Source organism: Spermophilus citellus (assembly GCF_964194105.1).
Source record: "Spermophilus citellus genome assembly, chromosome: 7".
NCBI lineage: Eukaryota > Metazoa > Chordata > Mammalia > Rodentia > Sciuridae > Spermophilus > Spermophilus citellus.
The window spans coordinates 55,921,771-55,944,215 of NC_138188.1; the positions used below are offsets into that span (position 1 = coordinate 55,921,771).

The following is a 22,445-nucleotide window of genomic DNA, read 5'->3' on the forward strand; positions in this document are numbered from 1 at the left end:
TAAACATTGAAATAATAAGTGCTATTTAAAATGTCCTCTAACAGTACACACTGAGTAAAAATGTTTCTTTACCACATTTAGGAGAGAACTTACTCCAAATTATATAAGGGTTTTGGGAACAGTATGTCTCTAGTTTTAAAAATGGTTATTTGGCAACCAAACAAATATGACATTAGATTGGAATAAATCCACATATTTTAAATAGAAGGAAGTTATATAAAAAGATGTTAGAACTTTAAAATATGATCTTTATGCTGGGTGAGGTGGCACTTTCTAGTCCCAACTACTAAGAAAGCTGAGGGGGAGGATCAATCGCTTGAGTTCATAAATTCAAGAACAGCCTATGAAGCATAAAAGGACACCATCACAAAACAACAACAACAACAACAACAACAACATATGATCTTTTGCATAACGTGATTGAATCACTTTGCATAACTGATAGAACAGAAATTATTTTTTATTAAAGTATCAATATGGGGGTTGGGATTATGGCTCAGTGGTAGAGCACTTGCTTCCCATGCATGAGGCCCTCGGTTTGATCCTCAGCACCACATAAAAATGGAATAATTTTTTTTAAAAAAGATATTGTTCCATCTGCAACTTAAAAATATGTTTTAAAAAAAGTATCAATATGGTTACTGGGAGCTTCTAGTTTCTACCTCTTTTAACTTCAATTTTTGAAAGGAGACTACCATTAAATACCTAAAATGGATCTCAAGCAGGCAAATTGCTTACATACAACTGCTTCTTCGCTAAAGAAAGAAACTGAAGAGGACCTAAGAGGATGGAAAGATCTTCCATGTTCTTGGATAGGCAGAATTAATATTGTCAAAATGGCCATACTACCAAATACGCTAAACAGATTTAATGCAATTCCTATTAAAATCCCAATGACATTCTTCATAGAAACAGAAAAAGCAGTCATGAAATTCATTTTGAAAAATAAAAGGCCCAGAACAACTAAAGCAATCATTAGCAAGAAGAATGAAGCAGGAGGCATCACAATATCATAACTTAAATTATAATACAGAGCCAAAGTAACAAATGGCATGGTATTGACACCAACACAGACACATAGATCAATGGTACAGAATAGAAGTCACAGAGACAAAGCCACATAAATACTGTTGTCTTACACTAGACAAAGGCACCATAAGCACACATTGGAAAAAAAGCCTCTTCCACAAACATTGCTGGGAAAACTGGAAATCCACATGTAGCAAAATGAAATTAAACCCCTGTCTCTCACCCTGCACAAAACCCAACTCAAAGTGGATCAGGAACTTAGCAATCAGACCAGATACCCTATGCCTACTAGGAGAAAATGTAGACCAAATTTTCCACCATGTAGGCTTAGGAACCAACTTCCTCAATAAGATTCCTAAAGCACAAAAAGTAAAATCAAGAATCAATTAATGGAATGGTATCAAAATAAATGTTTTGATATGTTCTCAATTGTTTCCTTTTCCTTCACGGGAAAGGAAACAATTGAGAACATGAATAGAGAGCCTACAAAATGGGTAAAAATCTTTTCCATCTGCACTCGGAACATTAATCTCCAGGATATACAAAGAACTCAAAAACCTTAACAAAACAAATTCAAATAATCCAATCAATAAATGGGCTAAGGAAAGCCTTCAGGGACACTATAAGTCAAAAGGGTAAAAAATGTACTACCTCAGATCCAAATAATCCAATCAATGAATGGGCTAAGATACTTCACAGAATAAGAAATGTGAATGGTCAAAAAAATATGAAAAAGATGCTCAACATATTTAGCAATTAGAGAAATACAAGTCAAACCTACACTAAGATTTCGTCTCACCCCAGTCAGAATGACAATTATCAAGAATATAAGCAACAATAAATGTTGGCAAAGATGCAGAGGTTCACTTATTGCTGGTGGGACTGCAAATTGGTGCAACTACTCTAGAAAGCAGTATGGAGATTCTTTAGAAAACCTGGAATGTGGATGCCCATTCCTGCTGCCCCATCTCCCAACGGAGAGGACTCCATCTTGAGACACCACTGCCACCGACATCAATATGCAGCAGCCTCCAATTTAGGACACTGGCCAGAACCTGGCTTGGTGTCACCACCACCACTGCCATCTCCAGGCACAGCCACCTCCATTTAGGGATAGTGGCCAGGGCCTAGAGGTTCACTGTAGAGGTGCCTGCAGGTCTGGTTGTACCTGGGGTCTTCCTGCTGGGTGTACAAGTAACCATCATCATGCTGCAGAGGTGGGAGAGAACCAGGGTCTCCCAGCTCCTGGAGTCCTGAAGCGCATGGTGACATATGGGGCTGGCTACAGCGGGTCAGAAGGTTCCAAGAAGGTGTGAAGGCATCTTGCTCTCTGTTCACCCAGCCAGCCGGTCCAACACCCACTGGGATCCTGGGGCCCTCGTTTAGGCTGGCACTCGCTGGGCCATGGCACTAGCACAGTCCCCAACTCCCTCTACAGTCTGGCTTCCATCAATCCCATGATCCTGCTAGGTCCGGCATCAGTCAAGCACCCAGCAGGGCCCTCCGGCTCATCAGTCCCCAGTCTCCCAACCCTTTGCTATCCACCAACCAGGCCCAGTGCTCACAGCCACATGGCTGGCCTGCATCTTTCAGTGCCTGGTCTTGATCCATCCGATACAGAACAGCTCTCCAAGTCAGACACACAGGTCCCAGTGTTCAGCCCTCAGGACAACCTGGGGGAGAAGTACCTGACATCTTAATAGGAGCTATTTGGTTTAAAAGTATGTATTGTTTGCATTGGGTGCTGTTAATATTGATCTTTCCCTTAAAGGTGAGGTACTGAAAACCTTCAGGGACACTATAAGTTGATAGGGCAGAAACTGTACTACCTCACATCCACACTGCTAGATGGGAGGACACATAAACAACATGAAAAAACAAGGGAACAAGGCGCCTCAAACAAACCAAGATGCTCCAATAATAGAACCCATTGATAACACGTTAAAGGAGTTCAGAATGCACTGATCCACAACATAAAGGATTATGTGAGGAGTGAAATCAGAGATAAATTTCAGGAGGTGAAAGATCACTTCACTAAAGAGACAGAGATTATAAAAAAGAAATCAAGCAGAAATTCTCAAACTGAAGGAATCAATAAACCAAACTAAAAATTCAATGAGAGATATCACCAACAGACTAAACCACTTGGAAGATAGAACCTCTGGCAATATATAATCTTGAAAATAACATTAACCACACAGAGAAGATGGTAAGAAAACATGACAGAACTACCAAGAATTATGCAATAACACAAAAAGACCAAATTTAAGATTTATCTGTATAGAGGAAGGCACAAAGATATAAACCAAAGGAATGCACAATCTTTTCAATGAAATAAATCAGAAAATTTCCCAAACCTGAAGAATGAAATGGAAAATAAAATACAAGAGGCTTACAGGACCCCAAATGTACAAAATTACAACAGATCCACACTAAGGCACGTTATAATGAAAATGCCTTACCATATAGAATAAGGATAGAACTTTAAAGGCCACAAGAGAAAAGTATCAGATTACATATAAGGGGAAACCAATTCAGATCTCGGGAGATTTCTCAACCCAGACCCTCAAAGGTAGGAGGTCCTATAACGTATACCAAGTTCTGAAAGAAATGGATGCCAACAAAGAATCTTATATCCAGCAAAATTAAGCTTCAGATTTGATGATGAAATAAAAACCTTCCATGATAAACAAAAGCTAAAAGAATTCACAACTAGAAAGCCTGCACTACAGAACATTCTCAGCAAAATATTCCATAAGGAAGAAATGAAAAAAGAAGAAAATAAACTACAAAATTACCAAAACCCAGCAAAATGAGGCACTACATTAAAGGAAAGGACAATCAAAGGAAAAACTAAGTCAAATTTAAAACCAGAAATAAACCAAAATGAATGGGAATACAAATCATATCTCAACAATAACCCTGAATGTTAATGGCCTAAACTCATCTATCAAAAGACACAGATTGGCAGATTGGATTAAAAAACAAGGCTAACATCATTGGCAAAGACATCCACAGACCAAAGTTCAAAGGAACATTTCCATATACCAAACAAACCCTTCTAAACTTCAAGAGTCAAATAGACTATAACACAATTATACTGGATGACTTTAACACACCTCTCTCACTAATGAATAGATCTTCCAAACAAAAACTCACGAAGAAACTATACAACTATTGGTTGTATTATTTACAACTAATAATTTGGACTTAATCATATATAGAATATTTCATCCATCATGAATGAATACATTCTCTTCTCAGCAGCACACAGATCTTTCTCTAAGATAGACTACATCTTATACCACATAGCAACTCTCAGAAATATAAAGAAATACAGATAGTACCTGCATTCTAACAGATCATCATGGAATGAAATTAGAAATCGATGATAAAATAAAAAACAAAAGCTACTCCAACATGTGGAGACTAAAGAATACATTATTGAATGATGAATGGATAGCAGAAGAAATCAGGAATGAAATAAAAAAATACTTAGAGGTAAATGAGAATAGTGGTAGTTTGCATTCTTCTTTTCCTATTTGTATGCCTTTAATTTCTTTCATCTAACTGCTCTGGCTAGAGTTTCCAGGACTACATTGAATTGAAGTGGTGAAAGAGTACATTCTTGTCTATTTCAATTTCTAGAGGGAATGTTTTCAATTTTTCTCCATTTAGAATGATTTTGGCCTTGTGTTTAGCATGGATAGCTTTTACAATGTTGAGGTATGTTTCTACCATCTCTAGTTTTTCTAGAGTTCTGTTTTTGTAATGATACATTTAAATGCTTCATAGACATTCAGAGATGGAAGTAAAGCAATAGATGCAGAAAAAGCATTTGACAAAATATAGCACCCCTTCATGTTCAAAAAACTGGATACAAATAGGAAAAAGAGAACTCAAACTATCACTATTTGCCAATGACATGATTCTATATTTAAAGATCCAAAGAATTCCACCAGAAAACTTCTAGAATTCATGAATGAATTCAGCAAAGTAGCAAGTTATAAAATCAACTTTCATAAATCAAATGCATTTCTATACATAAGTGATGAATCCACTGCAAAAGAAATTAAGAAAACTACCTCATTCACAGTAGCCTTAAAAAAAGTAAAATATTTGGGAATCAGTCTAATAAAAGAGGTGCAAGACCTCTACAATGAAAACTACAGGACACTAAAGAAAGAAATTGAAGAAGATCCTGGAATCTAGAAAAATCTCTCATGCTCTTAGATAGGCAGAATTAACATTCTTAAAATGGCCATACTACCAAAAGCGCCATACAGATTTAATGTGATTCCTATTAAAATCCCAATGACATTCTTCATAGAAATAGAAAAAGCAATCATAAAATTCATTTGGAAAAGTAAGAGGCCCAGAACAGACAAAGCAATCCTTAGCAAGATGAGTGAAGCAGGAGGCATAATACCAGACCTTGAACTGTACTACAGAGCCAGAGTAACAAAAATGGCATGGTATTAGCACCAAAATAGACACACAGACCAATGGAACAGAATAGATGACACAGAGACAAAACCACATAAACACAGTATCTCATTCTAGAGAAAGGTACCATAAGCATACATTGGAGAAGATAGTCTCTTCAACAAACATTGCTAGGAAAACTTGAAATCCATAAGTAGCAAAATGAAATTAAACCCCCATCTCTCACCCTGCACAAAATTAAACACAAAGTGGATCAAAAACTCAGGCAATAGAACAGAGAACCTGTGCCTAATAGAAGAAAAAGTAAGTGGGGCTCGGGTAGAGCGCTCACTTAGCATGTTGAGGACCTGGATTCAATCCTCAGCACCACATAAAAATAAATAAAATAAAGGTATTGTGTTCAGCTACAACTAAAAAATAAATATTTTTTAAAAATAGAGGGAAAAGTAGGACCAAATCTTCACCATATTGGCTTAGGAACTGACTTCCTTAACAACTCTTAAAATGCAAGAAATAAAATCAAGAATCAATAAATGGGATGGAACCAAACTAAAAAGCTTCTTCTCAGCAAAGAAAATAATCAATAAGGTGAACAGAGAATCTACAGAATGGGAGCAAATCTTTACCACATGTACCTCAGATACAGCATTAATCTTCAGGATATGTAAAGAACTCAAAAAACTCAACACCAATAATGGGCTTCCTTCCTAAAAAGACACTTCACAGAAGAAGAAATATGAATGGTCAAACATTTAAAAATGTTCAACATCTCTAGAAATTAGAAAAATGCAAATTAAAACTATTCTAAGATTTCATCTCACCCCAGCCAGAATAGCAATTATCAAGAATACAAGCAACAATAAATATTGGCAAGAATGTGGGGAAAAGGATCACTCATACATCGATGGTGGGACTGCAAATTGGTGCAAGGAATCTAGAAAGCAGTATGGAGATTCCTCAGAAAACTTGGAATGGAACCACCATTTGACCCAGCTATCCCACTCCTTGGTTTATATCCAAAATACATTCTAAATCAGCATACTACAGAGACACAACCTCATCAATGTTTATAGCAGTTCAATTCACAATACCTAAATTACGGAACCAACTTAAGTGCCCTACAACAGATAAATGAATAAAGAAAACATGGTATATATATTCAATGTAATATTACTCAGCCATTAAAAAGAATGAAATTATAACATTTGCTAGTAAATAAATGGCTATCATGCTATGTAAAATAATCCAATCCCAAAAAATCAAAAGCAGAATGTTCTCTTTGATATGTAGATGCTAACCGACAACAAGGGAAGAAAGATTAGCAGTTCACTGGACTGGACAAAGTGGAATGAAGGGAAGGGAAGAAAGATGGCAACAGGAAAGACAAAAGGATGAACTGGACATATCTTTCCTATCTTCGTATATACACGACCCATACAACTGCACATCATGTACAACCACAATAATGGTGGGATCCTAATTAGAACATGTTATACATATTCTATGTATGTATAATATTTCAAAATCACTGTCGTGTTAAAAAAAAAAAAAAGAACTGCTTCTTGTTAGGTTGCAGGCAATTTTCAAGTCCAAATAGGAAAGACAAAAGCATAACTTAAAACATCTATGCCTCTAATATAGAGTAACACATATAAATAAATAAAATCTGTTCTCTTCTAGAGAATTTAAACAAATAATAGAAAGTCAAGGATCTTAAAAGTAACCTATTATATTCATCATCTAATACTTAAGTTCTATACTTCTAGAATATCAGAATTAGAAATAGCACAACTTTATAACCCCTAATTAATGGATCTAGACAGTGATCATCAATGGCTTACTAACATCAGAAAAACAGTTACCATGGAAACATACACCACCACCTATTATAGATCCTTAGCCAGCCCTTCTCCCAGAAAAATCAAATTTAAACCTACCAAGTTTCTATATTCAACAACCAATCAGAAACTAATTCAGGATATAGAGGAATATGCTAAATGATACCATAAAAATGCAATCAACAATGTCCAGACTATGGGGTTTGTATAGGGCCAGTTCATTCAATGGAGAAATTGCAAGAAAACATAAACAGAAATAGAAGAACCGATGCTTAAAAAAAAAAAAAAAAAAAAACTTAAGAATGCATCAACTAATCACAATATGTGGATCTTTTTTTGGATCCTGATTGAAACTATAAAACAAAATATTTATAGATCAATAGAGAAATAAGAGCACTGAATACAATAATGTTAACCTTTTAAGATATGATCATGAGAGCTGGGGCTGTAGCCCAGTGGCAGAGTGCTTGCCTAGCATGCATGAGGCACTGAGTTCCATCCTTAGCCCACCTTAAAAATAAACAAATAAAATAAAGGCATGTTGTCCATCTACAACTACAAAGTAATTAAAAAAAAAGATACAATCATGGTACTGGGACTATATTAAAAAACTTTTAGAGATATAAACTAAAATATTTATAGGTAAAATTATATGATGATTATGATTAGGTCACATTAAATAGAGAAGAAGGGGGAAGAAGGGAGATTATCTACAAATTGGTGATTGTTGAAGAGGATTGATGGGTACATGGAGATTAGTATACTATTCTCTATTTTTACTCTTATATTATTATATTGCTATAATATTATTATACTAGTATACTACTATACTATAAACTATACTATTCTATTTTTGTGTTTGTAATTTTTCCATAAATTTTTTTTAAAAATTTCATCTTTTTGTTTCTTCCTGTTCTTTTGCCGATTCCTCTTCTTAAACCAGACCTTTGAATGTTCATATTCAACAGATATGTACCTGCTGATCTCTTTCTTTTTTCATTCTTCAAGTTCTTTTGGTTAATCTTAGCTATATTCTTTCCTCAAACCAGTTATTTTAAGAAATTAAACAAGACCTTAGAAGATAGAAAGATCTCTTGGATAGGCAGAATTAATATTGTCAAAATGACCTTACTACCAAAAGCACTATACAGATTTGAGCAAATCCAATCAAATTCCCAATGACATTCTTTATAGAAATAGAAAAAGCAATCATAAAATCCATCTGGAAAAATAAGAGACCCAGAATGGCCAAAGCAATCCTTTGCAAGAAAAGTGAAGCAGGCAGCATCACAATACCAGACCTTGAACTATATACTACAGAGCAATAGTAACAAATCAGCATGGTATTGGCACCAAAATAGACATGTAGACCAATGGTACAGAATATAGGACACAGAGACTAACCCACATAAATACAGTTATCTCAGACTAGACAAAAGTGTCAAAAACATATATTGGAGAAAAAATAGCCTCTTCAACAAACGGTGCTGGGAAAACTGGAAATCCATATGCAGCAAAATGAAATTAATTAATTAACTAATTAATTAATTCCCTCCACCCTGTACAAAACTCAACTCAAAGTAGATCAAGGACCTAGGAATTAGACCAGAGATCCTGCATGTAAATAGATGAATTGTGAATAAATTGCAGACAAGGACAATGGCCTTTGCATTTTTACAGTACCAACAACATATTTCATGATTCTGTGTTCAGTTATAAACAATGACAACCAATTTGTGTGAATAAAGAACATAGCTGAGCGTGGCGGAGGTCTATAATTCCAGCAGCTCCAGAGGCTGAGGCAGGAGGATCACAAGTTCAAAGCCAGATTCAGCAAAATCAAGTTGCTAAGTAACTCAGTCAGTTCCTGTCTCCAAATAAAATACAAAGTAAGGCTGGGGATATGGCTTAGTGGCCATGTTCCCCTGAGCACAATCCCTAGTTAACCCCTGCCCCTAACAAAAAAAGGACAGAAATAGAATGTCTGAATTAAACAAATAGTATAGGTCATTAGGACATAAATAAAGCAATTACAGTATATCACAAAATTAACCATCTGCCATTTTTATTACTTCTATTCAAGGGAAAAACAGAGATAGAGATTAGAATTTTTGTAGACAGCCTAAGAGTTATAAATATAAGGCCTTACGATTGGGAGATATATGAGTTATCTTTGTTCACTGGGACACACGTTCTGAGAGAATGAGTGGAAGGATTTAATACATCAGAGAAGATTAGCATGCCACTCTGTCTCAGAAAGCAATCTGTCCCAAAGTCTAATGGAATGTTGCTCCTAACCACTCCTTTCTTCTTGCTTCAACTATTGTCCATTTCCTGGTGACTTATAATCTAAAAATCCAGTTCAAATGTTTCTCATGAGTTTCAGGTCCATTCAATAAACTATTATCAGATGTTTCTTCAAAAGTATTTCAAATTCTACTTAGCTAAAAGTGTACACACTATCTTCGCTACAAAATTTGCTAGCAGTGCCACCATCTTCTTAGTATTAATATCAGAAATCTGGGAGACATCATAGACTCTCTTCTTCACACCCTCAACTTTTAACTAATCACAAATTCAGAGAATACATAAATCTTTAAGTGAAATTATTCACAAATATAAATATGAATAAACTGTGTGGTGATAGGAAACTATTAATACAATAGAAAAATATGATTTACTAAGTGCTAAATGGAAAAATATATTAAGGTCAGTCAGGTTTTAGAATTAATAAAAAGCATTTTTATTACCTTTCCCAGTTATAGAGATTAATATTGATCTGAATTGCTTGATAAATAAGGCCAGCTTGAAGAAGTATTATTTCAGCCTCCTGTATGTTTCCACTAAACATTAGTATGTGAGCCATTTTTGATTCTTTAGAGGGAAGATCTTTTATTGAATTGATGTATTGAACCTTATCAATCTAAAACAAAAGAAAAATATTTGAAGTGAAAAATAATAGAAATATGACAAATTATGGTGAGAAAAATTACACATTATATATGTAAACATTATTTACTTACCTCACCAATTGCTGCATAGGCTATTTCTGCAGTAGTCATGTCTCGATTAGCAACTGCCATAGCAGCTAGGCAAGCCCACATGGTTTGCTCCTAAAGTAAAATATAAGAATTGCCTCAACTACATGGCTGAACTGTCTTAAAACAAACTTCTAGTAAAATAATAATTAAAGCAGTTAATTTAAAAAATAAAATTATGGAACATGGCAATGAAAAAAAACTAAAAAAATAATGTGAGGATTTCATCGTGTTACTTTGTTTAAAATACATTAATAACAGAGAATTTTCAAATAAAAATTTCTAAATACTTTTCTAGTTATCAAGGATTTATTTATTTGCTTATTTATTTTTGTGATACTGGGGACTAGATCCAAGGTCTGCCACATGGTAGGCAACTGTTCTACCACTGAGTTACACTCAGCCCAAGGTTGTTATTTTGTTTTGTTTTGTTTTTAATCTGAAATAATTTAAGGGTATAAGCCCTTCCATCTCTTTAATGAGAGACCAGAAATTATAAATTACAGGGAAGCAGAGGAACATAATTGTTTGATGTTCTCAAACAATACTATAGTGACAAACAGCTACTACCAATTCATTGTAAGAAAAAGCATCTATTATTTTACAAAGTGTATTCTGAGGGATGTTAACTGATATTCAATAAAAGAGATCTATGGTCAAACTACTTTTGGAAAATACTGAATTCCAAATTTGAGAAATGCTGATCTAAAGCAGAGATTCTTAACCTTAGTTATACAAAAGAACCATCAGAAGAACTTAAAAAATATGCCTAATCCTCAACCCAGACCTAATGAATTAAAATCTCTGTGGGGAAGAATTTAGGAAACTGACTTTTATAAACAGTTCCACAGAAGATTTTTATATATGCTAGTATTTATAAACTACTGATCTAATTATAGCTTCTTCAAAGAATAAATCACACAGCAATTCCTCTGAATTGCTCATGTTCGTTTATAAAGCAAAAGACATGATCCTATTCATAAATTTTTTACTCCTTAGTTTTATCATTACTCATCATGCAAAAAGGTAAACCCATTCACAATATATACATAACTATGTATCTGAAATGTAAAGTACCTTAACAAAGCGACAAAGTCTTACAGCATCCTCCCATTTTGAACCGCTTACATATTCATGGAGAATAGCAGGATATGGTAATATGCTGATGTGTACCAGGGAGCCATCAGCTCTTCTTATAGTTACCTGATTTCCAACAAAACTCACAATATGAGGATTTTTATTAAATTCACTGTTAAAAAAATAACAAAAGGCAATGTAAGGTCACATTCTGAGCAAAATTTTCATATTAATAAATTTGAGAAGTAGACCCCTGACATGCATAGGGAGTTTTCAATCTCTAAAATGTTCCCTCCAAAATTATATACGTATTCAAATAAATATTTGAATCTAACTTGCTATATGCACATATTTGAAGAAATATATACTATCAATCTAAAGTGACAAAAGTTCTTATATATTTGAAGCTATTCTTAAAAGCATCTAAAGTGACCTTTTGCTAGTTTGGACCTTGTGTTCCCTCAAGGTCCATGTGGTTAAAGGCTTGCTCCCAAGGGTGATGCTCTGAGGAAGTGATGGGGCCTAGTAGGAGGTCTTTAGGTCTATTTCACTTTTGAGACATAAGTGGGTGGTTCTGCTCCGCCATATGCTCCTACCATGATGTGTTACCTCACCACAGGTCTAAAAGCATCAGGGCCAACCAATCATGGTCTGAATCTAAACCAAAATAAGCCTTTTCTCTTTATAAGTTGATTATATCAGATATTTGTTACAGTGATAGAAAGTTAACACATATTTTTTCCATCTTAAGATAAATCATGTAAATGATTAAATAACTAAATTTTTGTTTTTAGAAGTAAAAGAGGTAAACTAATAAAAATTAAGCTGAATTCCAAGATTATATATTATTTTCTAATAATAAAAAGGTAAACTTTAAATAAGTAACTAACTTCATTAATTTAAAAATTAAGTAGTTTTATTTTGGTATCCCTCTGATTTTCCTGTGGCCGTCGACTCAAATATTAAAAATGAACTCAAATTCTAGGCATATAGTCAGTGGTAGAGCACTTGCTTAGCTTGTCTAAGGCCCTGGGTTTGATCCCCAACACTGCAAAAACAAACAGACTCAGAACAGATTTGAAAACCGAGTTATGGTTTTCATAGAAGCCTTTTCTCAAACTTATATTTTCTCCAAGAGTTTTCCTATAATCTTTTTTTTTTTTTTTTTACTTTTAGTCTAAAACAAAAAATTCAATTTAAAAGACATATACATTCCTGAATTTCTTAAAGTCTATGATAATCTGTGTTTTGGGTAGTTATCACAAAGTTGTGCTTCACTGAAAAATCTTAACAGTGCCTGTATTAAAATCACTAAATCACATTGAAGAAAATTATCTAAGCTACCATTAAATACTACTGAGCTTAAAAATTATATTAAGAGGCAAATAAATAGTTCATATTATATATTCAATTTAATTCCATCACTTAGTCCTCATTAAGCTAGTTTTAGCTGAACAATTTATTTGATTAAAATAAGATACCGTGTAGAATTGAAATCAGAGTGAATATATGACAGTCTATTACAGTTTCATTTACCACAACACAAATTTCTATGTAGTAAAATGTTACCTTGCATCTCTTTCATACAAAGTTTTAGGCAAAATGTCTCTGTCCACATAAACCGTATTGGGGTAATACCACACTGTGAATCGAGTATCTTGAAGTCCACAAAGGATATTGCATGTATCACACCATGCCAAAGTATGCACCATTGTTCCTTAATTTAACAAGAATATTAATGTTCTATTAGTTTTGATATATAAGTATCAAAAATATATCTTTAAAATCAGCTAACAAGATCCCATTTAACTTTTGGTAATGATGTCTCTACTTTCTGAATGTATGATGATAAAACATTCAAAATTCACATAAAAATTAATGAACATATTTGAATCTTCTACTTTAAGCCATTACATTTTTAATTTGTAGGTCTTTTTTTCAATGCCAATTTAGGTGCAGTAGTTAAAGACTTGATATTAAAATGGAGTGAAATAGCTAAGAAATGTGAGACCAAAACATTTTAAGATTCATTCAAGCAAGGAAAATGGTACATGACAGATAGAGTAGAGCTAAGAAAATGGACAATAATTAAAATATAAAACATATTAAAATTTTACCAAGTTTGATAATTTGTTCTTCCTTCCCAAATCGTTTCACTGAAGTGATATAGAGATCTCTATTTTTATCAATGAATGCAATTTTTCTATCATTGGTAAGTCCTTTTTGATCCAGAGCAATTTCCAAGATTTCATTCTAAAATTTTAAAAAATATATAAATGTAGGACTAGTTTTAGTTGCAAGACCATTTTGATTATTTAATTATAATATTTATTTAAAGATCAATTAAATGTCACATATTTATAATGATAAAATGTCCCTTTTAAAAATTTTTAAGTTGCCAATATATTAATAATTCAAAAGCTACACTAAAATTTAGCTTCTTTTCCTACAATCCAAGGGAAAGATAGCCTTTAAATCATAATAAAATAAAGGTTATATAGATATGCTGTACACTGAGAAACCTGCTGAATTATCCATGAAGGATCAGGTGAAAAAGGTAGGGAAAATGAGAGGTTTAGTTCAATGAACAAGCCCCTCTTACCAAAATGAATTCTAAGATGGGCACGGTGGTGGCATGCAGCTCAGGAGGCTGAGACAGGAGATCACAAGTTCAAAGCCAGCCTCAGCAAAAAACGAGGCACTGAGCAACTCAATGAGACCCTTCCTCTAAATAAAATACAAAATAGGGCTGAGGATGTGGCTTAGTGGTCAAGTGACCCTGAATTCAATCCCTGGTCCCTCCTACCACAAAAAGAATGTATTCTAAGTATACTGGCTAATACCTATATCTTAAGAATTAGTTAAAAATAAAATTTGGACATATGTAGAAATATTTCATTCTTCCAGAGCCTTAGATTTTATAGATTCTTCATATTCATTTCCTGTGAAATAGGAAATCTTATATAGGTATTATTATAATACTTATTTTGCAAATCAGACCCACATTTGTTAAGCAATTTTGCTCAGAAAAATTTGGTACCAAACAGATCTGAAACTTAACAACTCAGCCTCCTGATTCTAAGACCATTGCTTTTCCAGAAATAAGAGTTTTTCTGGCATCCTACATTAAGCTACCATATTAGCTAGTAAGATAAACTTTCTTATAACTTAGAAATGGTTTAGAATGGATTCATTTCAATTCAATCCAAAAGGGATTTCTGGGGGATCACAGAACATGGTCTGACTATGTTGCCCAGGCTGGTCTTAAATTCCTGGCCTCAAGCAATCTTCCTGTGTTAGCTTCTCAAGTAGCTGGAACTACAGGTGCATGCCACAGTGTCCAGGGATTTATTTATTGCCTACTGTGTCTGAAGATTTTGTTAGGAACTGTAAATTCAATAAGAATCATGATCATGCCATCAAGTCTGTAATTAACACCTTTTAAAACAAAATATACGTCTATCCAAATTGATAGGTCATATTCAAATACATTTTTTGTTAAATGCAGCTCTTTTCTGGAATACCACAGTTTATATTTTAAGGAAGTAAAGAATTTTGTTCTATGTATATTAAGACATGCATGAAATATACAGCTAGAAATTTTCAAAATGGAAACCTTTTAAAGAAATTGATTTTTACCAGATGTAGTGGCACACACCTCTAATCCTAGCAACTGACATAAGAGAATTGCAAGTTAAGGCCAGCCACAGCAACTTAGCAAGACCCTCGCCAATTTAGTGAAACCCTGTTCTCAAAATAAAAAATAAAAAGGACTGGAGATGTAGCTCAGTTATAAAGCACCTACCATTTAGCAAGTGCAAGGCCCTAGGTTTAATCCCCAAGCATTAATCCCCATCAAAATTAAACATGGACAATAATGATAATAATACCTATGCACAAAAGGGAGGAGTCTACCTTTTCATTCAGCAGGACTTCCCCATTTTCTAGTTCTACTCTTTCTATTTCTGTTCTATTCATCCTGAGTCATTCTTTGTAGTGGGAGATGACAGTAATTTTTTGTTCATTAGAACCTTCTACTTTTCCTTGTACTAATTAATATTCATTTAATAACACAAAGATTTGAGTTCTAGATTAGGTTGTTATTATTTGGGAAATTTATTTTTTACAAACTTATTTCTACTGAAAAGGAAAAATTTTCATCTTGATTTAAAATGACTTATAATGGAGAGGTTGTAGGGAATCAGGCAATGCATATATTCCTAGTGAGACTGATTCACTCTCTTTGGAAGATAACTTGACAACTCTCATTAAAATTACAAATGCTCATATCTTTCGGGCCAGAAACATTTCATGAATTAATGCCAGTTATACTAGAACTGTAGCAAGAAGATCTAGGACTGGAGCAAGATGATGTATATGCAAAGTAACTCACCTTGGTAGTACTATAAAAGCAAAAGACTAGAGAGGACTTAAGTGTCCACCCTCTGGGCCCAGGTTAAATAAATTCTGATATATCCATAAAATGTACATTATATGGTAGAAGGAAAAAGGATTGGGAAAGCACAGTATGTATAGATATTGAAAAATCTCCAGAAATAGTGCGTTGTGTGAAAATAGCAAGGTGCCGAGCTATACACTATATTTTTGGTTAAGAGGAGGAAATAGATCAAATATCAGTTTTGTTTGTACATACACTAAAAATTTATGAAAGTATATATGAGATTAATAACAGTGGTTATTTATTTGATAGGGAGTAACTGTATTCATGAGTAACAGATATAATAGGAAAACTTTTTCATGTTTTTTGATTTCTGAACCACATCAATTCAAATTTAAAAACAGCACTTATAGAAAGAAAAATATAATTTAGAGTAACAGTTTTTTAGAAGTATAAAACAACTGAGTTAAAAGCATCTTAAGACCCAACACATCACTTGTTTGACACAGTAATATAATGAGCTCCTTTTTTTAAGATTAAAAAAATGAAAAGCCAATAAAAAATTTTTATACTTCTTTATGGAGTAATTATAGTCTTAAAGAAAATGCTGGTTAAGGATAAATCAATGAAAAAACTGCAAGAAGTTTAAAATAAAAATTAGTTTTTATTTATTGCTAGGTCCTGAAAGCTTAATCAGTATAAAATATGCTGTTGAAAAGCACTAAAAAGCCTAGAAAATAGACATATAAGTCAGATCCTTTTATTCAATTAATTTTCATAATAGCTTCCTATTGCAGATTTTATCTGTGCCTAGTCTTTGTGACATTTTTAGGCAAAATATGTAGAATGCACACTGATCTTAAATATAAGACTAATTTCTGTTCTCCTCCTTGAAACTATTTTTGAAAGTAAACAAAAAGTAGTTATTTACATTAGAAATAGCTAATGTCCATTACCTTATGAGAAAGAAGCTTCCCATCACCTAGTGGTTTTCCAGTTGATGCCTCAAAAAGGAAGATTACTTGAAAAAAAAGGTATAACATTACATGGTGTTTTATATTAGCATTTTTATTGGTAAATTTTGGGAGAATTATCATAATCCTCATAAGAAATTATTTAACTCTCTGAAACTCTGAGTATCTATCTATTAGCAAAGAAGAACAACAGCATCAAATTCCTTTTTATTAATGGGGTTACATTCCTTATGAAAACAGTGGAACTGAATATTCCTAAAACATACATTTATTTAAAACTGTTATTTATCTAAGGCATCAATGCCTCTCTATAGGCTCAACAATGGAAATTCAAATTTGTAATTCTGCTATCTCTGGTTTAGACCCATACATCATAGAAAATCACATCTCACAAAGAAAAAAATGTGTCAGGTGCTATGATGCCAGACAACATGTGCTGCTAATTTTCTGTCATCCTGGGTTCCTGGCTGAAAGCTTCAAAAACCCTTAAAATTTCCTGAGTGACAGGACTTTCTTTGTTATATTAATCAGAGTCTTGGTGGGTACCTGGAAAACCTCAGGACAGAGGCTGATAATCAAAAGCACCAAGCATGTGATTTGAAGGATGGAACTTTTATGTTTCTGACCTCTGGAGATAGGAATAAGACTAAAGATTATAGCATATTGAGATAGGGGCAAAGGACAAGTAGTCAGCTAGATAATAAATGATCTTAGAAAAAGATGAGGGTTGGCTATCAAAGAAAAGGAAATGGGTTGCTAACACCTCTGGGAATGCACAAGTGATTACCCCTGTGCTCCTGCTCCTTAAGCTGGGATTAAAACAGGGATTCTGGGATCTATAAATGAGACAAGACCATCCCCTCCCCCAAATTCTCAGCTATGGGCCCCCCTTCTCTGCTGTCTCTGTACCTGTCTCTTTCTTAAATAAGCCTTGTTTTCTATGTTTGCTTGGGTGTTTCTCAGGTGTTTAATCTTCAACACCTGGGGATAAGAACCTGTTCCTGATTTCCAAGACCTGTATCAATATGGCCAATGATTAAATGAATTATGCCAAGTAATAAAACCCCATAAAAATTCTAGTCAGAAAAGTTCAGTAAAGCTTCCTCGTTGGTGAAAACACTAATTGCTATGAGTTGAGGACACAGAAGCTCTATGTTCCTTGCCAGGCCTTATTCTTTGTGTATCCTTTATAATAAAACGATAATCATAAGATAGCTTGAGTCCTTTGAGTTGTTTTAGTGAATTATCAAATTTGAGGAGGTAATAGAATAAAATAGAAAAAAAATCCCTGAATTTATACAAAGTGGTGGCTGATATCTAAAGTGAAGGCAGTCTTGTGTTAAACACTTTATCCTTAAGCTTTTGGGTTTGTGCTAACTCCAGGTAATGTCAGAAATGAATTATAGTACAACCAGTTTAGATACAAATAGAATAGTTTGAGTCAGGAAATATAAGGGTTCACTAGGATGACCCTGACGCACTGAAACATTTGATTTGGGAAAATGATAAAGGGATAGGAGATGAGGAAGCTCTGATTCTTCAGTGGCCGCAGGATCATTTAAGGTATGAAATAGTAGCTATGTTGCAATCAGTTATTGGAAGTAAAAATTTATTTATGGAATTTAGAGATGATACATACAATTTCCAGGGAACTGGCTCACTAAATGCATAAGAAAATGCAAATATAATAAGGAAAAAAAAATATGCAATTCCTTGGTTTTTATTAACTGTAAAAGCTAAAGTCAAAGTAAAGAGTGGGCCAAATATAAATTCTGATCAGTCTAAATCAAAGGCTCTTCTTTCAGGAACGTTACTAAGGAATATGTTAGGGAAGATCCCGATTCTAGTCAGTTCCAGGTACAGCCGTCAGAGCTATTTTCAAAGGAAAAAGTTATGCTGAAACAAATTATTAAAAAAGACTAGATCATATATAAATTTTAAAAAAGAAAAAGAAAGTAACTAACTTTATAAGGAACACTGCATCCTGGTTGTATTAGGAGGTTGGGGAGAGGGAGTCTTTTGCAAAAAGATGCATGAGAATTAAGTCTGAGAAGGCAGAGAAATTTTTCAAAGAAAAGCAAAAATGTGCTATGCCTGCATGGTGTTTTATAGGAAATAACTTTCTGTAAAAGAGCAGTTATAAAATCCATCTTAAATGGTAAAAAAAAAAAAAAAAAAAAAAAAAAGACTAGAATGGTTCCCAAGAGAATGGGGATAGATAAAGGGACTCCTTCCAACTGGGCAGATGGGGGTGGAGGGAATATATCTCTAAACAGTTACTACGAAATGAATTGAATAAAGCAAACGTTACTAGGATCAAAACATTGAGGTTGGATGAATTGATGAAATTCCCTTATGGTGATCCAATGTTTAAATCAAACTTATGTGGGCTACATGTAACATTATTTTCTCCTGATGATCTCTCTTTTTTTTTAATTTTAACTTTTATTTTTTTAGTCATACATGAGAGCAGAATATATTTTGACATATAATACATACATGGAATGTACATACATCAATCATATTGTCTATTGTATTCTGCTGTCCTTCCTATCCCCTCTACTCCTCCCCTCCTCTCCTATCCTTTCTCTCTATTCAATCTAATGTGACACTTTTTTTTCTTTTTCTCATCACAACATCATAAATGTATTCTGTATAACAATGAGGTTCTCCTTCCATCTTCCGTGCAACTCCCCTTCTCCCTCTTTTTCCCTCCCACCTCTCTTCGCTATTTAGTGGTAGTCTTCTTCTCATGCTCTTCCTCCCTATCCCATTTTGAGTCATCCCCCTTATATCAGAGAAGACATTTGGCATTTGTTTTTTTAGGGATTGGCTAACTTCACTAAGCATAATCTGCTCTAATGCCATCCATTTGCCTGCAAATGCCATGATCTTATTATTTTTTAGTGCTGAGTAATATTCCATTGTGTATAAATGCCACAATTTTTAATCCATTCATCTATTGAAGGGCATCTAGGTTGGTTCCACATTCTAGCTATTGTGAATTGTGCTGCTATAAACATTGATGTGGCTGTGTCCCTGTAGTATGCTCTTTTTAGGTCTTTTGGGTATAGTCCAAGAAGGGGAATAGCTGGGTCAAATGGTGGTTCCATTCCCAGCTTTCCAAGGAATCTCTATTCTGCTTTCCAAATTGGCTGCACCAATTTGCAGTCCCACCAGAAATGTATGAGTGTACCTTGCCCCCCCCCCCGCCTCCTCCCTCCCCCCCCCCCCCCCCCCCGCATCCTCACCAGCACTTATTGTTGTTTGTATTCATAATGGCTGCCATTCTTATTGGAGTGAGATGGTATCTTAGAGTAGTTTTAATTTGCATTTCTCTGATTGCTAGAGATGGTGAGCATTTTTTCATGTATTTGTTGATTGATTGTATATCCTGATGATCTCTTATACTGGACCATCCCTCATTCTCTTTGGCTAGTTCCTCCTCATTTGGTGACCTTTGTTCCTAAGGTTTTGTTCTTGGTTGGCTTCATTTTTAATTTTTATTTATTTTTTGGTAGAAGATATTGAACTCAGGGGCACTTTACCAAAGAGCTACATCCCTAGTCCTTTTTACTTTTTTGAGACAGGGTCTCACTAAGTTTCCCTTGCAATCCTCTTGCCTCAATCTCCTGAGTTGCTGGGAAGGACTACAGGTGTGTCCCACAGTACCTATACTTGGTTGCCTTTTCACAATATATTCTTTCCCCATTTTTTTTCTATTTTCATGACATCAATCACTACTTATAATCTGAAGTTCTCTATCTCCAATTCCAACCTTTCTATGATGTTCTGCAGAAGCCTGAAACAAATGCTGCCTCTATTCCCTTTTCGGTTTCACCAAAGTTTCTCCTACTCTCAAACATGATAGTGGTTTTGAGATACAAATAATAATATATATAAAGCATATTTAATTCAAGAAGACCATATTTTTAATAAATTATTAGCTTAAGTTTGAGGTTGGTTACTGGCTATATTCACAGAGAAAATCCCATTACAATATTTAGTTATATTCTAAGATTATCAATTATGTTGAGAAAAATGAAAAAAATACTATAGCAGAGATCTTAATTAAACACATAAAGAAAAATTAGAAAAAAATTTGTCTTCCATTTTAAAAAGTACTTTGGGTTTGGCTAAAGCCAATTATTTTCATAGCTATACAAATGAATAATGTTTAAAAAAAGCCTTCTATTCTTTTTCTAACTGTACATATTATATAGAGCTAGGTATATGTGGATGAACTCATCTACTTTTTCCCTCAACTGTAAGTAGATCTAATCTATGGAAGGTTAGACCTGTGTTTCAGTGTTCACATATAATAGAAACTGGCAGAGGGAACAACTAAGGAGCTGGGAGCTAAGAGTTGCTTATAGACATAAACAACTGCTCCTTAATTTCCACTTCCACACACCCAGACATCTTTCTAATAATTACCCACACAAATATCAAAGCATATCTCTGCAAAGTAGATGGGGGGAAAGAAGGAAGGTAAAAGCAGTAATTCTAGTACTTAATCACCCAAAGAGACATTCAAAGTTACCAACATCTATTTATTGAGCACTTATTACAATGTAGAGTACTATACTTGACCCAAGAAACCTAACTATAAAGGAGCTCTCAAATTAATAAGATATCACATGTAGATGGCTCCCTCTACATGTTAAAGATGCCAGGTACTTCAATTATGTTTACTATTATTAGAATATACATTTACTTAGCCAAAATAGGAAAGTATTTTCCCTCTCAATTTTTTAACTTTATTTTTTAAATTTATTTTTTAGCTGTAGTTGGACACAATACCTTTATTTCGTTTACCTATTTTTATGTGGTGCTGAGAATCGAACCCAGGGCCTCGCACGTGCTAGGTAAGCACATTACTGCTGAGCCACAACCCCAGCCCTTCCCTCTCATTTTATTCATGTTCTACAATAATTTTATTTTAGTCTTTGTGATTTTCTGTTTATAGCAAAATAGAACTAACTGCATAACTAAAATAGTTATAGCTTAATAGTCAATAGCTTAACAATCAAACTTTATATAAATAAAATAATTATTGGCATATAAATATATATATATATTTTTTTTTTCTGGAAATGTTCATAATTCCTCTAGCTCTAAAATTTTATGAATTATCAGAAGAATAAAGACTATTGAAATATAAGCTAAGTGCAATAGTGCACACCTGTAATTCCAGCAACTCAGGCGACTGATGCAGGAGGACAGCAAGTTGGAGGCCAATTTCAACAATTTAGTTAGACTCTGAATCAAAATAAAATTTAAATTACAAAGGACTTGGGATGTAGATAAGCAGTAGTGTGCTTGACGAGCATGTGTAAGGCCCTGGGTTTGATCATCAGTATTGAAAAAAAAAAATAGTAGTAGTAAAACATGTTTTGTATGTAAATTGATTATAGAAAAAATAAGCTTATATTCAGTTGGAAATACACACACTTTTATTGAAGTTTTTAGCCAGAAATGAAGTTGTTTAAAAACAAATCAACTACCAAATGTCCTCTTTCAAAGAAAGCCTAAATAGCTAGAATTACTCTATTTTAGAGTATGAGAGGTGATACTACCTGAAAATACTGAAAATTAAAAAGTGGGATAGTTTCCTAGCTCCTTAGTTTCATCTTCCATGGCC

At 33.9% G+C, this 22,445-nt stretch overlaps 1 protein-coding gene across 3 annotated transcripts in view; it reads right to left on the minus strand.

Annotated features, from left to right (window-relative positions):
• Positions 1 to 22,445, minus strand: part of IFT80 (intraflagellar transport 80) — a 142,633-nt gene that overhangs the window by 20,657 nt on the left and 99,531 nt on the right. For all 3 annotated transcript variants that reach the window (XM_081302445.1, XM_081302446.1, XM_081302444.1), the window contains 6 exons: positions 16,784 to 16,848; positions 13,546 to 13,681; positions 12,998 to 13,145; positions 11,429 to 11,600; positions 10,337 to 10,426; positions 10,064 to 10,236 (listed from right to left, as the gene is read on the minus strand). In XM_081302445.1, the coding sequence (XP_081158571.1) occupies positions 10,064 to 10,236; positions 10,337 to 10,426; positions 11,429 to 11,600; positions 12,998 to 13,145; positions 13,546 to 13,681; positions 16,784 to 16,848 (784 nt within the window). The remainder of the gene's footprint in view (positions 1 to 10,063; positions 10,237 to 10,336; positions 10,427 to 11,428; positions 11,601 to 12,997; positions 13,146 to 13,545; positions 13,682 to 16,783; positions 16,849 to 22,445) is intronic.